This window comes from Octopus bimaculoides, chromosome 2 (assembly GCF_001194135.2).
Source record: "Octopus bimaculoides isolate UCB-OBI-ISO-001 chromosome 2, ASM119413v2, whole genome shotgun sequence".
NCBI classification, from domain to species: domain Eukaryota; kingdom Metazoa; phylum Mollusca; class Cephalopoda; order Octopoda; family Octopodidae; genus Octopus; species Octopus bimaculoides.
This window is the reverse complement of record NC_068982.1, coordinates 85,082,796-85,105,698: the sequence shown is the minus strand read 5'-3', so window position 1 is coordinate 85,105,698 and position 22,903 is coordinate 85,082,796. Positions and strand designations below refer to the sequence as shown.

Here is a 22,903-nt window from a genome sequence, read left to right as displayed (position 1 = left end):
ACATAATTTAAATATATACTTTAACCATGTAACACAAGCCTTCTGTAGTTTTTTCACTCTTATTATCTTTTATACATCCAACCATGTGCTTTCACATACCAACTTTCTCACCTATATATATATATAATTTTATCTCTCATGTATTTCATTAAGATAATTACTCATTTCTCAGTCTGTTTAATTTCATTATTATTACCATTATTTTCGTCCCTCTTACTATGCCCCCAAACTAAACTTGCTTGTTCGCAGTATGCCCACCCTTTCCCACCCCCACTACCAATGCCGGATATCTCTTGTCTTCCCACCATCTACACTGGATATCTTTCTCTCCTCCCACCACCATTACCTGATGTCTATTCTCCCAACCCCTCCTTCTCACTGTGCTGTTCTCTATATATTACCTGCACTCTTTCTCTCCTGGGACAAATGCAACTAGCCCAGCTGCCCATCCACCCACCTACTTAACCAGCTATCTTTCATTTCGTTCTGTCTAGAAATTTGTCACCACCATCACCAGATGTCTCTTCTCTCAATTCCCCCTCCTCACTGGTGCTGTTCCCTATATTACCTGCACTCTCTCTTTCTCTATCTCTCTTTCTCTATCTCTCTCCCTCTCTATCTCTCTTCTGGGACTAATGCAACCAGGTTATCTGCCCACCTACTTAACCGGCTATCTTTCGTTTCATTTTCGTTCCATCTAGAAACATGTCAACAACTACCCAGGAATTTTCCTTGGCCTTATCAAGTGAAGGAGAAAGCTATTCGGCTGTCCATGTGTGCTTGTTCCTGTGTGTGGGTGTGCTTGTGTGTATGTAGGAATGAGCTTGTTTCTTCTCTCTCTGTCTGAACACTTCCCTACTGGTGGTACCTTCCATCATACCTGTAATCCCCCTCTTCCTGGACAAACGCAACCAGTTTTAGCTGACTCCTCACCTAATCTAACATTGGAATATCCATATTCTGTTGCACCGCTTAAATTTACATTATTCGATGACCATAATGTTTATGCTTACAATGCCGCTAATACCTGCTCCTACCTCCAGTAGGGGAAACAATCTTAACACACTTGAATATTTGAATGTTGTCAGGTTGGAGGTGAGAACAGGTGAAGCATGCCTAAAAAACGAACACGACAACCTGCCTCTTCTTTTCTGGTGCTGAAGATTTTAATGGGCATGTTGGGCGGAAATCCAGTATCTTCACTGGTGTACATGAGGGCCATGGTATTGGTTCCTGGAACGATGAGGGAACTAGGCTACTGGAGTTCTGTGATGCATGTAACCTTTTAATCTACAACACTAAGTTCAGGAAGCCAGACAGCCACCTGATAACCTATCAATCAGGGGACTTTGTTAGCCAGATTGATTTCATCCTCGCCAGACAGCAGGACGCAGGGTTGCACTTAAATGCAAAGACCCTCCCAGATGAAGAATGCACCCCTCAGCGTAGACTAGTCATTAGTGACTTTTGATTCGAGACCAGGAGGATGCCAAGAAGCAAGCCAATTCAGAAGAGAAGGATTTGGAAGCTAAAGAACCCTTTACATGGTCAGATTTAGGGACATCCTCATCAAGAAATTTGATGAGAGGGAGGAGGAACTACAGTCCTCAGACATAGAAGGTAGCTGGAAATTCGTATGGAACGGCTTACTGAGTGCCACAGACCAAGTCTGCAGATGGTGCAAAGTCCCTTCCAGACCTAGAGCAATGTGGTGGTGGAATGATACGGTAGACAAAGTCACCAGAGCAAAGAAACAACCCTGGAAAGCCTGGAAGGGTGGGGGTAGTAGGGAACTGTACCAGATAGCCAAACGGGAGGCTGGGCGACAGGTATACATAATCAAGGGCGAAGCAGAAAAGAAGAAGTTTGCCAGTGCCCAGCGACGTGTGGACCAAAGAACTGAAGCATTCCGGATTGCAAGACAGTGTGTGAGGGAAAATTGTGATGTTACAGGAGAGAAATGTGTCTTCATGGATGATGGTGTACTTACTTTTACTGATTCAGAAAAGAAAGAGGCTTGGAGGAGCCATTATGAAAGACTGTTGAACGTGGAGAATGAGTGGGAGGAGTAGAGCCTGCCAAATGTTGATCCAGTAGAGGGACCAGCTATCTGAATAGACAGCACCCTGGTAGATAAAGCAATTAAGAATATGAAGCCAGGAAAAGCCCCCTGCCCATCAGGAGTCACTGCTAAGATGCTTAAAATATCTGATGGTGTTGGCTATGGCCTAGTCACCTGTATTGTAAACCAGGTAGTTCATGATGGAGTCATACCCAATAACTGGCATAGCAGCACCGTAGTCAACTGCTCCAAAGGTAAAGGTGATGCTTTAAATAGAAATAACTACAGAGGTATCAAACTGCTGGATCAGGTGATGAAGGTCATGGAGAGGGTCATAGCCCAACTAATCCAGGAGAGAATCCGCTTAGATGAGATGCAGTTCGGTTTTGTGCTAGGTAGAAGCACCACTGATGCTATATTCCTGGTAAGACAGCTGCAGGAGAAATACATAGCCAAAGATAAACCCCTATATTTGGCTTTTGTTGACTTGGGTAAAGCCTTTGATAGTGTCCCCTGATCCCTTATCTGGTGGGCGATGCAGAAACTGGGGATTGACGAATGGTTAATAAGGGCTGTACAGGCCCTATACAGAGATGCCGTCAGTAGGGTTAAGATTGGAAATGAGTATAGTGAAGAATTCCTGGTAGAAGTAGGGGTCCACCAAGGATCAGCCCTCAGCCCCCTCTTATTCATCATAATCCTCCAGGCAATAACAGGAATTCAAGACAGGTTGCCCCTGGGAAACTTCAAGTTTGGAAGCAAGGGTTGGAATCGAAGGGACTTAGAGTCAATGTTGCAAAGACCAAAGTTCTAGTAAGCAGGAAGGTGAACACATCACACACCCCTTCAAGTAGGTGGCCCTGCTCGATCTGTAGAAAAAGTGTAAGTAAAAACTCCATAAGATGTACCCAGTGTAAGCTATCTCATAAGAGATGCAGCAACATCAAAGGAAGATTAACCGGGAAGATAACTTTCACATGCAGCAGATGCACAGGGGCAATAAACACCACAGATGCTCAGAAAACAGACTCCATCACATGCCAGGAGAGAAACTACAAGTAATTGATAGCTTCCGCTACCTAGGTCTGTAGTGGGGGTGGATGCTCTGAGAGTGTTACCACTAGAATAAGAATAGCCTGGGCAAAGTTCAGAAAGCTTCTACCTCTGCTGGTGACAAAGGGCCTCTTGCTCAGAGTGAAAGGTAGATTGTATGATGCATGTGTGCTAACGACCATACTTCACGACAGTGAAACATGGGCTGTGACTGCTGAAGACATGCGCAAGCTCGAAAGAAATGAAGCTAGCATGATCCGCTAGATATGTAATGTCAGTGTGCACACATGACAGAGTGTACGTGCCCTGAGAGAAATGTTAGACATAAGAAGCATTGGATGTGGCGTGCAAGAGAGACGTTTGTGTTGGTATGGTCATGAACTGAGGATGGCCGAGGAGAGCTGTGTGAAGAAGTGCCACTCCCAAACAGTAGAAGGAATCCGAGGTAGAGGGAGACCCAGGAAGACATGGGATGAGGTGGTGAAGCATGACCTTCGAATGTTGGACCTCACAGAGGCAATGACAAAAGGCCGAGACCTCTGGAGGTATGCTGTGACTGAGAAGACCTGGCAAATAAAGTGAGTCCACAGCTGTTACCTACACCAGTGTTGCATAACCAGCCCACTTAAAAGTACCTTGGATCATAGGGTAACAAGCTGTGCTTGAGGAGACCTATTGAGTCATGTACATCAACATCAACAATATCAAAATCAAATCAAATGGAAATTCTAGTTGTGAGTCCTGTGCTGGTAGCAAGTAAAAAGCACCATCCGAAGGTGGCTGATGCCAGTGCCGCTTCCGTGCTGGTGGCATGTAAAAAGCATCATCCGATCGTGGTCGATACCAGCTCCTCTGGTCCCTGTGCCAGTGGCACGTAAAAAGCACCTACTACACTCTCGGAGTGGTTGGCATTAGGAAGGGCATCCAGCTGTAGAAACACTTCCAGATCAAATTGGGGCCTGGTGCAGCCCCCTGGCTTCTCAGACCCCAGTCAAACCGTCCAGCCCAAGCCAGCATGGAAAACGAACATTAAACGATGATGATGATGTTGATGATGATATATATGTGCATGCATAGATAGCTGCATGTGTGTGTTTGTATATATACATACATTTGTGGCTATATAAAGATATACACAGTACTACGTATTTGGGTTAAACTTTACACCCAGCATGTATTGATATGGTTATAAACTGTAACAATAGTGAGAATATTACTAAGAAGTATGTATGTATATGTGTGTGTGTGTGTGTATATATATATATATATATATATATATATACACATACATACATACATACATACATATAAATTTCTCATTACACTTCACGATGGTCATTTTTTTCTTGTTTTTGCCAAATAAACATATGCACTATATATTTGTCCTTCACTCATTTATTATTGTTCTTATTTTATCTGATGTCCATTGTCTGGAAATCGTTCATCACACATCTGTGACCTCTTCAGCACCCTTTTCCATCCACGTGTGTCCTCCTACTCTGCCTAGTCCATTCCAGACAATATCTGTTTCAACACAGTTTCACATCAGAAATCTTGCAACATAAATTCATAAATGTATATATATATATAGGTTATGAAAGGTAATGGTGTCAAGAAGACCATGTCAGGTAATGCTGAGTAAGTGCTATGGACAGACTATAGTTAAGCTCCAGGTTCGGTGATTATGCGAATGAGGACTTTAAAAAAAACCTCGATTCAGTAACACCGTTTACAAGCTCTATGCTTGGAATGACCAATTTTAAATACTATTGGAACTTACACACAAAGTACAGGAAACTTATATGTATACTATTCTGCTTAAATAATGGAACTGCAGATACAATATCCCTGCATATCTCATGTCTGTTTTCATTCCTCCGCTTCACTCTCTGTTTCTTATCTTCTCTAGAATAACTATTGCTTAACCATTTTCACACACCGTCTCCAATGAAGGGATATATAAAATATCCTGGAAACAGCTGTAAGACCTTCTCTTTATAAATGTTCTGAAATCTTTCACAGCCTTAGATTTTTATCTCATTCTGTTAACTTTATATATATATATATATATAAAACAATATCTTGTAGGTTGGGGATGGAAGAATATGTATATGAGGTAGGTAATGATACCTACTAATGTTTTTTCTATTTATTCCAAAAACAGATATAAACCTAAATGGTAATAGATTAACTTAAAGCAGAGGCTAATTGGGGTGTAGAATGGAGCTAGTTGTTTTGTGGTGAAAGACTGAATAATTTAGATCCTTCACAGAAACAAATTAACAGTTAATAAGTAATGAAAGTATCAGTTTTCGTCACATTATCACTTTATTATCTCTTAAAAGTTTTATCATTTTATTATCTCTTTATTCTTCATTCTGTTTTGCACTTTCGTCCTCATAATCTGACCATGAAGATAGAATTGTAATTTAGTCAACCTGGTCCTTTTTTTTTTCCATTTCATTATTTTTGTATTTTGATTATAATTGTATTTTGTCACTATATCTATGAGCTTAGTTTTGTTGGTAAACTGCTGAATATGACATCACTATGGGTAGGCATTCTCTAATGAAGAACTTATTTCAACAATCACCTGAGAAGGTGAATTTTACATCTTGGATGCATGATAATAATTATACAACATCTCACCAATGTACTCTGGCTGTAAATATGTCTCAAAATAATTGTTCTGATTTTAAATAAAGGATGTCATTCATTCAATTCTCTAACATTTATCTACGTATGTACATACATACATATATAAAAATATTTAACCAGAACCAGACAGCAGTATATAGAGACATGAGAGGAGAAGCAGTGAACATCACAGAAGTTACTTCACAAGAAGACACAGGCTCTTGGAGGAAAATCTGGAGTGGAGAGTAGTAGTTTAACCAGCTCAGTTGCTGGAAGAAATTCAAAGTTATTGTCCCTGCATTACACCTGAGACATACAGCATTGATGGTGCTACCCTTATGACTGTAATCCAGAAACTTCAGGATGGAAAAGCACCTGGAAGAGACTTGATTGTTGGATACTGGTACAAGAAGCTAACCTTCTACTGATATCTTATAAACTGTACCAGTAAGTTCTCAATGGGAACATTAGCATACCATACTGTTTAGCTCTGGCAAAAGCAAAACTGATCCCCAAATGCAGAGCCATCCACTTGGCAAAAAATTACTGGCCTGCCAGAACTTAATGTATAAAATATATACAGCATGTTTAAACCTCTTCCTGCAAGATCATTGGGAAAGTAATAACATCATCACAGCAGAAAAGCAGCTGAGAAGAAGGGAGCCTGAGGATGTGCTGAGCAACTGTTAATAAGCAAAACTGTTATGTCAGAGGTGCGGGAGCATAGGATGAACCTCATTTCAATGTGGCTGGACTACAAGAAAGCCTTTGACCGTGTCCTCCACTCATGGAGCCTAGAAGCCTTCAACTTGCTAAAGTTCCAGCGAGCATAGTCAAAACCATAGTTGACCTGACTTCATTGTGGGCCACCATCTTGAAATTAAATACAAGGAGTGGTTGTATTCCAAGAGGACAGCCTCTGTGATGTTTATAATTTCTGTAAACTCTTTGTCATTCATGTTAAGGAAGTCTGAAAGATATCTCACTGGTTCACAAGGAAACAGAAATACCAAAATTACGCCTTGTGGATGAATTGAACTATATGCAAAAAATATGCATGAAATGAAAAAGAGCCTTGACCTGGTTACAAGTTCTCAAAGGATATAGGGCTGGAGTTTGGTCAGGATAAATGTTGCTATAATGGTTGTGAAAAGAGGGAAAACTGTAAACCAGACTAGCAACACTTCCATCAATGACTTAACTGTTTCCCCTATATCTGATGAGGGATATTACTGGTATCTTGGGGTAGATGAAAACATATCTTACAATGGCATCTGTAATAAGACACGTGTCACTAAAGACTATTACAGTTGAACAAAGAAAATTTGTACCTCGGAACTCTCTGCATTTAATAAAACAGTGGCCTACAATTGTGTTTGCAGTGCCAGTACTCATACCAACATTTGGGCTGCTTGATTGGATGCTTGATGAGATCTGAGCCATTGATGTGAAAACCCAGAAGATACTAACCAACACACATAATTTCCACATCAACAGTGGTGTAGACTGACTCTACCTAAAATGAATACAAGGCAATAGAAATTTAACACCAATCTAGACTGCCTTTGCATGTCATATCACATCCCTTTGCAACATCTTTAACTGCCAATTGTTGAAATGTGTTCCTTGACCAAGTTTGCATACATGAGCCTGATAACATCATGAGACTTGGAAAGCAGCTCCTTGACTAGCATTCCTTGTCTGTTGACTTTGAATATATGCTTAAAGAAGTCACATAACCCTATCGCAACATATCAGATGAAAGGATGAGCTTATATCAGCAGAAGACCATGCATGCAGGAATAGGGATATGAACCAAATACCTGATGCACAAAATGGACAGGGATGCAGAAAAAGCAGCAAAATGTGACAAGTGATGCAGAATTTGTGGAGTTAACACTGAAGATATCACCCACATCACAAGCAGTTGTCTGAAAATATCATCACGGTATTATCTACCAATGAGACATGATGTTGTAGCTAGGACACTGTATAATGAGGTCCATCAGAAGGATAACCCCAAGGACAAAGAAATAGGAATTCACATTATGGTAGAAGCTGTAACCACTCATAATAAAAAGGAGTAATGGTAGCATGTCCCAGTGAAAAACTCAATAAAATGTAAACCCAATAGACCTGATATAGTGATTTAGCATAGAGAAGAGAAACTGTGTACAGTTGTGGAAATCAACTGCCCAGTGGATATTAACATAAAGCTGAAGATCAGTGAAAAAGAGAATTGCTCTACCCAGATTATAAGTTCAGATTTATGCCTGTGATTATTGGAACACTGGTATATGTAACATGCTGCCTAAATACCAATCTTGAGAAATTCGGCTTCTCAAAACCAGAAAGGAGAAAGCTAATTCAAAGACTACAGATCCAATCAATCACTGGAACTGTAAAAATCTGTAAAACTTTCCAGAAGTTTATCATTTAAGTATTTAAGAGCATGTCTAAATATGCAACTATATGCATGAGAATACATACATAAAATAAAACATACAAATCTGCACATATAAATACATGCATACAAAAATACCCTGTTGATGTTGTTGAAATTCCAATGAAGGAGCTTTGGATCTAGATTAGAAACTCGCTCTTTCTCTATTGGCAAGAAATCTTGAAATAAAACTGAATAATCATACACACACATACACACACAAATATATATATGTACATATATATTCATATATAAAGATGCACATACACACAATAGAACTATCATTATATGCATCATACATAATAAAACACAGTGTGTGTCTCACCGGTCATATTAATGATAATTCTTGTCATCCCTAAAAGATAAACTTTCTGTAGGAGCTCTACAGAGCATTCTATTCCAGTCTCCTTCAGCCATTTGTCTATATCTTTGCTTACTGTTCCCAGGGTACCAATTATTATAGGCACAAACCTTTACAGTTTTCATACTCCAAATTCTTCCTATTTCAAATTGTAAGGGATTGTATTTTTTTTTTTTTGTTTTTCGTCGTCTTTTTTTTTATGATCCTGGAACCAAATGGGCATAATGGGCCAATTAGTAAACAACTTCACTTTTCCTTGTCTATATTTCTTATGCCCAGTCTATTATTTTCTAACTTCTTGTCCATTTGGATTGGAAAGTCCTACAAAATCTTACATTTATCCAACTCCAGTACTCTTTTGACTTGATGATTGTACCATGTGTTTCCAGCTTCAACTCCCCATTTCTGGCTAAGTTTCCAGTGTAAAACTTTTACAACTTGGCCGTGCCTCCATTTCTTATATTCTTCCTGTGCCAACTTGAGGTATTCTGTTACAATGCATGCCACTGTCTTGTTCCAAGTTCCACAGACTCTACATTTTTCTGGCACATTCTCTCCATTTATATTTTATCTCAAGTTGTTTGTTTTTATCACTTGATCTTAGGTTGCTACAATTAGGCTCTCTTGTTTCTTTTATTAATTGCCCTTTTTTAAATCAAGTTCAGGATCTTGTTCCATGTACATCCTCAGTGGCTTTCCAATATTGGCTATGTAAAGGTTTCTCTTCGATCTGTCTGACATGCTCTCTTTGAATTTCATTCTTGTCCTTTTCTCCCATTACACTCTTGATCACCTGTTCTTTATCCACTGCCTTTAGTAGTTTTTCTATGCTGTTCTGTAAATACTCTGCTAGGCTTTGTTGTTGTTGTTGCTGCTGTTGTTGTTGGAACTCCTAGAGTCTTGCATGCATAACACACTTGTTAATAGCAGCTTACAGTACCATGCTATCTGTTCTTTTCAATTATCTAATAATAACTATTAATTATGATTATTATTATTTATTTACTTCTCTTGATTTATTTCTGTCATGTCTCAGCTCCATCCTACAGCTTAGAGAGGCAGCACTTTTCTCAGCATATGAGTTGTTCCAAGTATTGCTGCCAACTGAATACTTCCTATGAAGTTATGTATTTGTAGCTTTTGATGTTAGAATATTGCTCTCTTTGAGATGGTCTCAAGCACACTGATTACAATAGGTACCACACTCACTTTAGAAGTTCTATGAATTTTTTTAACTTCCAATCCCAGATCTTGGTACTTCCTGACTTTCCCATCATCTTTCTTCTTCACAATATTCTGGTCTGCAAGTATAGCTACATTGATGAAGTTTCACCTGATCATTTTCTGATTCTAGCAAAGGTTGGTGCTCATACCACTTGATGAAACATTCTAGCTCATACTTTTATAACTTCCAGTGTATTCACACTGCCACTTTGTTATGGCATTTTTTGTACTCCTTTTGTTTGTTCCGGTTTTGAGCATCCACTAATTATATGCCTGTCTCAAAGGTGATACTGCTGTCTTATCAATGCTGCACTTGATTGAATTGGTTCATAAAGTTGCTTCTTGGGTGCAAGAATCAGTCCTTCTGTCTCTTTTGAAAAAAACCATGTCTTAACCATTTCTGGGATTATTCATCAGCTTCATTTTATGTTTGTTGGAAAACTCTCTGTGTAAGAGTTTCTCTTTCCAATGAATAATCTTTTTTCTATTAGTCCTCATTTTGTACTCCTTTAGGGTCTCATCATTGTCACTGATCACCCCACTCAGTGCAGCCTGCAAAATTCTTTCAGATAGGCGTGCAAGGACTTGATCTCCTTCACAATACTATCCTCTATTTCAACCAGTCCTCTTCCACCTTCCTTTTTAGGTAAGTAAGCCTTGCTACATTACTTCTAGTATGCATAGCCATTACCTTCTTAGTTTTCTATCCATGTTGACAAGTTCTTCCTTTGTCCATTCCACAACTCCTATGTAGTGACATATTACACCTACAGCCCTCACATTGACACCTCTAATCAGGTTCATCCATTTAGATTAGATCTACATAGTTTTACTCTTCTAGTCTGTTCAGAAGAAATTTCTTCCTTCATCTTGATGTTCATCATCTGGCCTAATACCAAGATACCTGTAACCTTTTCCATTCACTTCTCTTTATCCACTCATCATCTGGAAGCTGTATTCCACTGCTGTCTACTTTTGACCCTTTCCCCAGTTCAATAACTGCAATTTTCTTACATAAAATGCCATTTGGGTGTCTTGACAGAAAATTTGTACAGACTGAATGAGGGAATCCAATTGACTTTTGTAAAGTTTCAAATCATTTGTGATTGATTGGTCTCAGTTTTTAACTTGCTCCAATCTTTCTCAGTATCATGGAGAGTGGTAACATACTAACAATAAATAGTAAGGGTGACACAGAGTCTCCTCGAAAGATTCACCTCTAGATGCTGACTTGTCCAATTTCACTTCCAGCTGCAGTCAGAACAGTCTTCCAGTTTCTCATACTGTTTTTGAATAAATAAGTCATATTAAATCATATTGTTAGCTGTTATATAAAACTATTATTTTGAAGTTGTGTTTCAGTTGTGTTTTATGAACTATCATCTAAACCAGGGCTAAATGAAAACAGTTGTTTCTTCTTCCTCATCAACATTAGTAAGTTAGTTCTATGTTAGTTTTATTCTAGATTTTTTTCTCTCATTAATTTCTATTTTTGATTTTTTTCTCTCTTTCTCTTCAATTTTGGAAACGTGTACATTTCTATTGTTCTCTCTCTCTCTCTCTCTCTCTCTCTCTCACACACACACACACATACACACTTTCTCATCATCATTATTATTTGCATTACTGTTGTTGTTGTAACTACACTTATTACTATTAGTAATATATTATGGTCATTTTTTAATCTCCTTCTACTGCTCTATTTTGTAGTTGAATTATCCTGATTTTTGTAGATATTTGTTATATGTTCAGTACATTCTTGAAAACCACTTTATCTAAGTGCCTCATTATAATAATCAGCATCATTATGGAATACCTGCTTATTTGCAGAAAGTGTAGAAATCCTAGTTGAAATATTCTTACTAATCCATTAAGTGTATATTTGAGGTGGTTAGAAAATTTGTGGATATAGTACATTTTTTATTCAGCTTACGGTAAGATAGTAAAGCCTGATGTGATGATCCAATAAAATATCCAAGAAATTAACCTTTTTAATGTTTCTTCCGAATATTGTCATCTATGCATTGGGTAACAGATTAGATACATGGCTGGAGTAATATCCCAGCCAAACCAAAGGTGTTGTAGTGGTAGAATAACACACTGATCTGGCAGCAAAGGGTAAGTAACAAGCTTGGAAAACCTGAAGGGAAGTTGATAATAGAGAGCACTACTAAATGGCTAGGAGAATGGCTAGACAGGCATGAATAATTTAGGTGTTCAGAACAGTGTGTTAGCGGCAACCAAGATGTCATTAGTGAGAAGTTTATTTAGAATGATGAAGACATATTCACCATCAATATGGAAGATAAGAAATGACCTGGAGGTTTTGTTATGTGACAAGACTGTTGAACATGTAGAATGTTTAGTATAGAGAGGAGCTACCTCATGCAAACCCAACAAGGAGCCAACAATTCAAGTTAATCACAGAGTGATGGATAATGTTATTGAGGATATGAAGGAAGCGAAAACTTCAGGTTCATTAGGGATAATTGCAGAGATGCTCAAAATATCTGGTTAGGTGAGATGCATGATTACTGCCTGGATAGTTAATCAGGAAAGTGTTACACCCAGTAATTTCTGAAGCAGTATCATTGTAAACTGCTACAAAGGAGTTGCCTATGAGAGAGGAAATTATAGAGGAATCACACTACTAGATTAGGTTATGAAGATAATAGAGAGAGTGGTAGCACAATTAAGTTGTGACAGTCAACCTAGTTGAGATGCAGTTTGACTTTGCCCCATAAGAAACACCATGGAGGCAATCTTGCTTGTGAGACAAATGAAAGAGAAATACTTGGCTAAAAATAAACTCTAAATTGATCATGAGAAAGCATATGACATGCTCAGTTCCATGCTCAGTATTTGGCAGTCTTTGAAGAAACTAAGTGTAGACAAATGACTTGTGTGTGAGGCTGTACAAAATATGCACAAAGATGCAGGAAGTGAGAGTCAATAACGATTTCAGTGATGAATTTACTGGGAAGGTAGGAATCCATTAAGTCTCAATCCTCAGTTCTCTTCTGTTCATCATAGTGCTAAAGGCCATTACAACTGAGTTTATGACTGGCTGACCATGGGAGCAACTGTATGTTGATGATCTAATTCTCATAGCTGAACCTTTAGTGAAATTAGAGAAGAAATTTGAGGCATGGGCTGCTAAACCTGAAATCAAGAGATCTTAGGGTGAACTTAGCAGAGATGAAGGTTTTAATATGTAGGAAATAAGATAGGACTGGTTTCGTCATGAAATGGCATTACTCTATATGCAGAAAAAGAGTATAAGCTCCATATGTTGTATCAAATGTAGGATATGGACACTTAAGAGGTATAGTAGAACCACAAGTGAAGAAAACAACTTTTGAAGGTGACAGATGTACAGAAGCATGGTGTACTATGAGCACACCGGAAATATATTTCCTTAAATACCCAGGTAACTGACTAGAAGCTGTTAATAGCTTTTGTTACCTCAGAGATGTATTATGCAGGGTAGCTGATTGCACTGAAAGTTTGGTAGTCAGGATTAAAACAGGTTGGAAAAAGTTCAGGGAGCTACTACCACTACTGCCAATATAGATCTTTTCTTTCATAGTGAAAGGCTTTTGTTAAAAACTACAATGTTACATGTTAATGAGACATGGGCTTTGAATGTAGAGAATTTGACAGAAAAAAAATGAAGCCAGCATGCTCTTTTGGATGTACAGTGTATGTATGCATGAATTAAAAAAGTGTGAATGTGTTAAGAGAAAAATTAGTCATAAGAGAAATCAGATGTTAGGTGCAAGAAAGAAAACTGCACTGGTATGAACATGTGATGCATATGGATGAGGACAGCTGTGTTAAGAAGTGCCAGTCACTTAAATGTAGATGGAATTTGTAGCAGTGAGAAGCCCAAGAAAACGATGGATAAAGTAGTAAAGGCTGATTTGAAGACCTTTAACCTCACAAAGGAGATGACTGGTGATATGTGATATTTGAGAGAATTCACATGTCTCCACAGAGGAGATGACTGGTGATATGTGATATTTTTAGAGGATTCACACATCTCTGCAAAACTGAGATTCTGAAAGCCCATTGCATATATATGCACAAATGAGCCCCTTGCTCAATTTCCTCATCAAGCCATCTCCACCACCCATCATCTTTCTGTCACTGACCTCTCTTCATGTGTCTAACAGCATTCTGCTGAAATAAGTAAATGTGGGCAGAACTACATATTTCACCAGTTTTTCACTGATTCCACTTATCTTTTTCACTTCTCAGAACCATTTCTTTTCATATCCATTCTTCTCTTTCAAGACAGTTCCTTTTAATTTACACTTTATATTGATAAATCTTCTGTGCCACTAAATCATCTCACCTTCCCCACCACCATGCATCTCTTGCTCTCCCCATGCACTATGTCTGCTTTTCTCCACATCATACCTCTTTCCTTCAACATTTCTCCTGTCTACTGTATTATTATTTACTATTCTGCTACTCTTCAGAAAAAGAATATGTGCAAGATAAAATTTTAGAGCAAGTTTGTAAATAATTTCTTTATTAGTATCTGACCAATCTTTGTTTGCTTTCAATCTTACTTCAATAGGTTTATTTCAACTACCTACAAAATTGGATGAATAATCTGCAAAATTTACCTGATGCATCTCAGAGTTTGAAGAATACTTTAGAAGAAGAATGGGCATTTACAAAGTCAATCTGCCCTTTTGTCATTGGTGGAGAAGCAGAAGCAGGAAAACGTTTTAGGTAAAAACAACTGTATTGAATGTTTTTGTTTAACCCTTTAAAGTTCAGACTGGCTGAAGATAATTTCCCATTATTAGTTTGAACCGGCCAGATCTGGCTGTATCTGATTCCTCTAAGAAATCGCTAAGAAAATAAACAAATCACATTATTGAATTCTCGTAGCTTTGAGATAATGTGAGATAAAGCCTTTCCTGCCTTTATTCAAGTAAAAATACCATGAAAGTTTTGAAACTTCTTGGTATTTTCAATGTTTGAAGAGAAGTGTATATCTTAGTTCTTAACAATATGGCATCAGCAAGTAGCGATTACAACTTCAAAGGTTTTACTTTTGATGATGTACAAAATATAAATGAAAACAACAGTGATTTGTCTAAAGATGAATCTGATATTGATATTTATGAATCTTCATTGGATGTGGAAGATTTTGATAATGAAAGTGATAAAAATTAAAGTGATGAAAATGACATTGCAAGCATTACAGCAACATGGTTGAAGATTACTACATCAACCACAATTCCTGATTTCACAGAAAAGACTACTTCCTGATGCTCAGCCATTTGACCTTTTTTTTTATTATTTTTACTGAAAAGTTTTTCTGAAACTGTTGTGGGAGAAACAAATATACTCAACACATGATTTCTATTCATGGAAGACCCGATTCTCTATGGCAGCCAACTGATACTGCAGAAATGTGAGCTTTTTCACTGTAAACATTATGCTTGGTTTCAAGCAGCTTCCTCAACTGTGGAACTACTGGAGTCTTGATGTAATGTATGGTGATCCATATATCTCCAGTATTATGTCTAACTATAGTGACTTAATATATTGTTTATGTAAAAAGCCACAAGGTACCTCCACCACCAAAGGACTATGAATATTTAAAATTTCAGGTTGACATTGAATCTCAGCTACATGAGGGCTTTTCTTCCGAAAGCACAGAACTGGGAGAAAAGCAAAATTAACTGAGGTGGATGTCAACAGAGGAAATATTAACCTCTATAAAGTGGAAAAAATAAATGGAAGGAAAAAAGTTTGCAGACTGTGTTCACTGCAAAAAAGAAAAACTGCAAAAGGATATCAAGTCACGACCTCATGTATGTGTTTGTTTTGCAAAGTACCTTGTGTAAAGGGTGCTTTGGATAGTTTCACGATAGAAATATGACATAACTAAATTTTGTTGTTTGATATTAATACTATCATATATTCCTTTCATTTTATTACAAATAATATGTGAAAGTGGGAAATACATATTAATTTTCAGTATGTTACACACCTGTATTCACCTTTGTCTCACCTGTTAATGAGTTTTTTTTTATTAGATGCATTCTGTTATGTAAATGTATTCATTAAATTGTATAAGAATACATAGCCAATGGTATATTGTCTGGTAAAAGAGTTTTGTACTTTATTTTCAATGAAAATGTTTGAATGAAATATAGAGAAAGAATGAAATCTTGTACCAATCATACCTGTATTTTAATTAATTCAAATAAATGTACTTCATCTTGAAAAGTGGCAAAATTGTTGGCGGTTGAGATCTGGGATAATTTTAATAAAAAATTAAACAGGTAAGATGCATTAAGAATTTCATTTTTAGTGTTTATCCATAATGTTGTTGCTTTTACACCTGTTAATTAAATTTACTTGCCCATAAAAATCAAATTTAATCAGAAAGATCAGCTAAAATTACATAACTATAAACCACTGGTATATAAGCACCCACTGACAAAATTTCAAATCGGTATGTAAAAAATTAACAAAGTTACAAGCAAATATTGTGGACACTCTCTTGAACCTGAATAATTCAAAGTAATGTGAACAAATAAACATTACATTTGACAGATTAATCTGAATGCAAAAGGGTTAAACAGGTGAGAAATAAGCTGATTATATCTTTAGAATGGTAAAATCAGTTTGGAAGGTGTTTTGTGTAAGTATAAATCTTTTTATGAACAGCATATAAAATATGAAACAGAAGTAAAACATATAACTTATCTCTATTAAAAAAATAATTCATTATCTCAGAAGGAATCTGTAGCAGAATGTTCATAGTCATAGGGGTTTTGGGGGCATTGGTGAAGGTAGCACAGTTTAATGTTCAGTTTGAACTATTAAATGTTTGGTTGAGGAAAAATATGCATGTAGGAGGCAATTCTATAGTTAAATGTCTTTTTCTTGTTGCTCTCTAGATTGTCTGTTTATATTAAATCCATTTCATTCTCAAATAAGTGCATTTGGAAATATATATGCTTTACTTGCAGTGCTCTTGCTAGTGGCCTACTTAGCTCCATAGCTGACTTCTTGGAGAATGGAGTTGATGAGTTTTACACTAAAGGTAATGAGAGTGAGGAAGAGACTGCTTGCAAAGAGAATGGTCATAACAGAGAAGGGGAAAGAGATATGAAAGAAGTCAAAACTACAAGTAGTCATGCAATAAATAATGCTAAATTGGAGACAAACCCTGACGATACTGCTCTTGATAAATCTGCTGATGATGAGGCCTACCACAAGGACAAAGTATTAAAATTAAGGTAAATGAATGTTTGATTTTAAAATTTCTTCCCCTAAAATTTAAATATGTTTCTAATGTGATTTTAATTTTTTTATTTGAATTTTGTTTCTTTCTTTGTAAAGAATTTTGCATATGTATTTTGAATTTTAAGCATTCCCTTTCATTTTTATTTCTATATTTATGGGCTCTACATGATTACTTGGGAGGCTCTACATGATTATTTGACCTGCTAAAAATAGCAATGGAGTTTTCCTCAAGCATATTCTGTTGTCTTGGGAAAGGACACTACATACTCTTAAACAGATAGTGTAATTATGACTGGAATATCTTTGATCACACATCTACCTACTCATGATTAACCAAGGACTAAACAAAGATAAAAATGATTATATTTATGTGAAGAGAATTTATGATTATTTGGTGAATTTAGAAAAAAATATTTAATACTAGTTGCTTTTATGATAGAATATTTATTAGTATGGATATGCTATGTAAATGTCAGATACATGTTAATGGAGGTATTTGAGTTGATTGTAGAAAGTAACCAAGATCAAAGTAAATGATTTGAGAAAAAAAAATTGTGAAATCAGACTTGACAAGCTTGTGTCTCATCAAACAAAGATGTAAATAAAAATACAGTAAAAACATCTTTAAAAAATAAAACAGGATAAAGATGAGCAAACACTTTCTTGTAACTTCATAACTAAAACAAGAGCACTCAGAGAGCGCAAATATCCACCAAGGCAACATCGACGTCCTCTCAATGATTAGGCAGGGATAATTTTTAAAATGAGAATATCTGAAATAAACTCAGCTGCTCTCACAAACGAGAATACTAAAAATGAACCCAATCGCTCTCAAAAATTAAGTAAAATAACCAGAAAAATAATCGAGAATCCTTGTCCAGTACCACATCGATCCCAAAATCTAATCAGTTCATACCAGTCATGAAGCCAAACATCCCTGAAACTTTCATCCAAATCAACTCAGTGGCTCTTGAGATATCTTGTCCACGGACTAACAAACAAACACAACTGAAAACAATACATCTGCCATCACTGAGGCGGAGGTAATAAAATTTTAAAACTGTGACAGCAAGCTATAGTTGCTTTCTAAGAAACTGTAGCTTGCTGTCTTTCAGTAGCTTACTGTCAGGTATTACACCATAATCTGTAGTATACTCTCAGATATTACACTATAATCAAATCATACCTTACACCTAAATGTAACTTCAGAAATACATCAACCAAGCAACTTAGTGTAAAATGCTTGCATATGAAGCCACTGTAACAAAAATAAATAGTATGAAAATGGCAATTATCATAGTTTGGCTTTGTGATGCAGATCCATGAAGGAGGCTCTCCACATCAAGAACAAACATACTGATGATCTGCTTGTCCAATGCAGGACAAGCAGGGCAAGTTGTAGCAATTGCCAAAAAAAACAATTTTGTTCTGGGTTCAGTGCTGCTGTGTTATAGTTTGTCCTCTATCTGTCATAGCCTCTTGTGTGTTATAGTTCCCTAGGCCATTAGGGTAGAGTTTAAACTGAGTCTCCATAGGAACTTCAGCACATTGAGAATTTATTTTTCTTAGTTGAACATGTGGGTTCAAAGCTTAGAATCTGAGAATTCTTGAAGTAAACATAGCAAAGATGAAAGTTTTAGCCAGATGGAAAGAAAACAAAACTTTGCAAAAATCTGGGAATTGACTAATCCAGTATGTGGAAAAGGAATAGGTAAAAGTTTCATTAACTTGTGTTCAAGAATTGCAGTAAGATCTCAGCCACTCGGTCAGAAGAGGACTTCATATGTGGCAAATGTTCAGAAATAGTTAATAAGAAGAGCACCCTTGAAATTAATTCTTTCAAATGCTTGGTGGTCTTGCAACTCCAAGGAGACATAATTGACAGCGAAGGAGGGTGTGCTTGTTACCTATTTTGGCATTAACATTACTTATCAATATGACTTTGTCATGATATGGAATTTTACTGATAACTGTTTGCAATTTAGAATAGGATATGTGATGTTCTTGTTCAGGTGCTGATAAAGTAGATGCATATGAACTGATAATATACATAAATAGGGAATTACCTATGGGTATTCAAAAGGTCACAACAACTTGAAGGATGGATGGCAACTTACACAGTAAAGTGATTTAATGGTAAATTAAAAAAATTGGCTCATCTGCTGGCTTTTCAGTCCAAAACATAAAATGTATAACCACTCACAACTTCTAATTCACCTGTATCTGCAAGCCTGGTTTCACATAGAGCAGCAATATCAATATTATATGAGCTGATTACCTTTGCAATTAGTGCAGTTTTTTTGTTCTAGACTGTCTTTGCTGCCTTGTAAAGTTCTTACATTCTAACAACCAGAGATTAACATGTTTCATTTTTCTTATCTTTACCGTAACTTTAGTAATAGTAATAATAACAACGATGATAATAATAATAATAATAATAATAATAATAATAATAATAATAATAATGTGCACACCCTTGGAGTTAAAAGTGAAAGAAGCACAAGGGACAAATCCCCGTGGTGGGAACAAAGACTTGAGAATCAAATTGAATAGCTCAAAAGAGATCTTGGATGTAAAAATGCAATCGTAGAAAAGAAAAAGGTGAAGGAGAGACACATGGGAACACAACATAAATCAGAAGAGCCAGCATGCAGTTAAAGAAGAACTAAAGCAAAAAAATAAAAAATCGAAGTAGGTAAAAAGTAACTGATACTAAAAGAGAGCAAATCAGTATTAACAGAATAGACTCTTCAAGATCAACAAAGGAAAATTCTATCAGTTTAAAAGAGCAGAAAAGAAATGATATGCAGAAGCTGAAGCAGTAAGAAAATTCTGCTTGGAAATCTAGAGCAAGGACGTCTAACATAATATAAAAAAGCAGATTGGTTATGGGAATTTAAAAGAGGAATGGAAGATGGAGCAATGCTAGAGAATATAACAATCAGTTTTAAGAAAGTAAAAGAGATGATTAAGAAAATTCGAAACTGGAAAACCTCCTAACCAAATGGTATCCAGGTTCTGTGGTTCAAAAACCTCCTGGGTATACACAGCTATATATGAGTGTTTAATTGACTGCATAGAAAATGGAACACCAACATGGATGATAAAAGGAAGGACAGTACTTATAGAGAAGGACAAAGAAAAGAGAGAGGAAGAATTTAGCTGTTGGATAGATAGATTATTGGAAGGCCTACAACAGTGTCTCACACATCTGGCCCTTGAAATGTCTGAGAATGCTCAGAGTCAATGAGAAGATAAACAACTTTCTGGAGAAGGCAATGAGAGAATGGGAAGTATAACTGACATGTGCAAATGAATCACTAGGTAATATGGAAATGTATAGGAGCATTTTCTAAGGAGACTTGCTCTCTCTGTAACACTTCATCATTGTGTTAATCCCTCTGACAAATATACTGAAAAAAATTCAGGCCCGCCTACGGGTCTATCAAAACAAAGATAAGAATAAAGTACCTACTTTATATGGATGACCTCAAGATATATACAAAAAAATAAGACAGACCTGAGTTTATTTGATCGAAGCAATGAGAATAGGACACAAAAATGCAGTACATTAACTCATAAACAGAAGTATTGTCTCACTAATGATTTAGAAACCTTAATATTACAGAATCACTTGCTACATGACAATCAGAGTGTGGAGGACAAAAGTAAAACTTGAAACACACCAGAGTTGATAAAGTGTGGGTCAGAAAGAGCTCCATCAGCATATGATGTAATGGTGCCATTGGATAGGAAGTCATTAATCCAAGGTAGAAGATATGGTGGAACCCATTGGATGACAAATATGTTACAAATGGTATGAATTGTGACCAAAATAACCTGTGTAACTTTATACATAATGATGACGAAGACCAGCTCCTTTTAAAAATTTTTATTTTTTAACAACATTTTTAACAAGTGTATTTTCATTTACTGTTCACTTTAGACATCGTATTCAGCAAACATTTCGTGACTCCAAAAATCTTTTCCGTGAAGGACGTGAACGAACTTCAAAAGCTTTAGGCTTTGCCAAAATGTTGAGAAATGTAAGTACTTTCATTATTTACATTATTTACATTTGACAGATATTTGTCCTCATCTTGTTTGTTGTTAACACAACATTTCAGCTGATATACCCTCCAGCCTTCATCAGGTGTCTTGGGGAAATTTCGAACCTGGGTTCTCATTCCTAAGGTATTTTTTGATGTTATTATTATTAGGTTGTCAAGAAAGTTCTTGCGGTTTTTAACCTTTAAATTCAGATGCACACATCTCGGCTCAAACAAAACTTTATTAATTGAAATAAACACCATCAGAATGAACACACTTTTGCCAACACGAAACAAGTTTATTTATGCCAGTAGCGTAAAAATCCTGCGTTCTGGTGGCGATGAAGTTGTTGAAGGCATGTTTGGCATCGTCTTGGCCTTTTAAGCATTTCTCACACAGGTAGTTGTTGAGATGCTTGAAAAAGTGGTAGTCAGTAGGTGAGAGGTCTGGTGAGTATGATGGATGAAGCAGAGTTTTGTAGCCCAATTCGTTTAATATCTGCAGGGTCAATTGTGTGATGTGTGGCCGTTGTCGTGGAGAAAATTGGTCCTTTTCTATTGACCAATGCTGGCTGTTGTTGTCGGAGTTTCTTATGCATTTCATCCATTTGTTAACAGTACTTCGCTGTAATGGTTTTGCCTGGATCCTAAAAGCTGTGATGGATGAGACCGGCTGCAGACCACCAAACAGTCACCATGACCTTCTTCCGGTGCAACTTTGGCTTCAGGAAGTGCCGTGGAGTTTTGTCGGCATCCAACCACTGAGCTGAGCGTCACCTGTTGTTGTAAAGAATCTACTTTGCATGGCAAGTCAAATCTGGTCAAGAAACGGGTCATTCTTTTTGCGTAAAAGAAGGGAAGACGACACTTCAAAACAGCGTTTTTTTTTGGTTGTCGTTCAATTTGTGCGGTACCCATTTCTCAAGTAATTTTGTTTTTCCACTTTCTTTCAAGTGGTTGGAAATTGATGTATACATTACGTCTAATTCAGAAGCAAGCTCTGGAACAGTTGTGCATGGATTGGCTTTCACTAAAGCTCTTAGCTGATCGTTGTCAACATCCGATGGCCGCCCCTTACGCTTATTATCTTCAAGACTCTTGTTACCACTACGAAATTTCTTGAACCACCATTGTGCTGCATGTTCATTAGTGGTTCCTGGGTCAAACACATCGTTGATATCGCGAGCTGTTTCAGCAGCTTTTCGGCCTAGCTTGAACTGGAATAAGAAAATTGTGTGAATTTGCTTTTTGTCCATGTTGTATTCAACATTCCGTAAAAAATGGCCTAATTATTCAAAAAGAAAAAGAGTAACACAATTAAATAGAGCGAAAAACAGACTTTAAAATGATATATAAAGTCAAAGTAATTTAATGAAATTTGAAAATACATCATTTAAAACCAAAATTTAAAATTCCGCAAGAACTTTCTTGACAACCTAATATTATTATTATCATTATTGAGCAAGAGAGCAGTGCATGCCATCAAAGTGACACCGGGGTAAAATTTACGAAGCCCAATATACCTATCATGACTACCCGTCTGATAAGGGTACACCAGGCACATGCATCACAACCATATGTGCGTGACATGGTGATCTCATATCAAGATAAACAACGCATGACCTCGCAGGTGGGGCCCAGTTAGAATTTTCTTCAGGTCGGGTAGCCCATCCTGCTCAAAAGGTCCCTGAATAAGGTTCGTTTAAGGATGTTGAGCAAAATACCCATGTTTCCAAAGGTAAATTATTCAAACCCCAAAGAATTCCTCTCAACACATAGCTATGATGCTCCCC

At 36.9% G+C, this 22,903-nt stretch overlaps 1 protein-coding gene across 6 annotated transcripts in view; it reads left to right on the top strand.

The window, feature by feature from the left end:
* LOC106878085 (mitogen-activated protein kinase kinase kinase 4) overlaps positions 1-22,903 on the top strand; it is a 309,575-nt gene that overhangs the window by 127,032 nt on the left and 159,640 nt on the right. For all 6 annotated transcript variants that reach the window (XM_052978397.1, XM_052978400.1, XM_052978396.1 and 3 more), the window contains 3 exons: positions 14,366-14,523; positions 16,785-17,054; positions 21,008-21,107. In XM_052978397.1, coding sequence (XP_052834357.1) covers positions 14,366-14,523; positions 16,785-17,054; positions 21,008-21,107 — 528 coding nt within the window. The remainder of the gene's footprint in view (positions 1-14,365; positions 14,524-16,784; positions 17,055-21,007; positions 21,108-22,903) is intronic.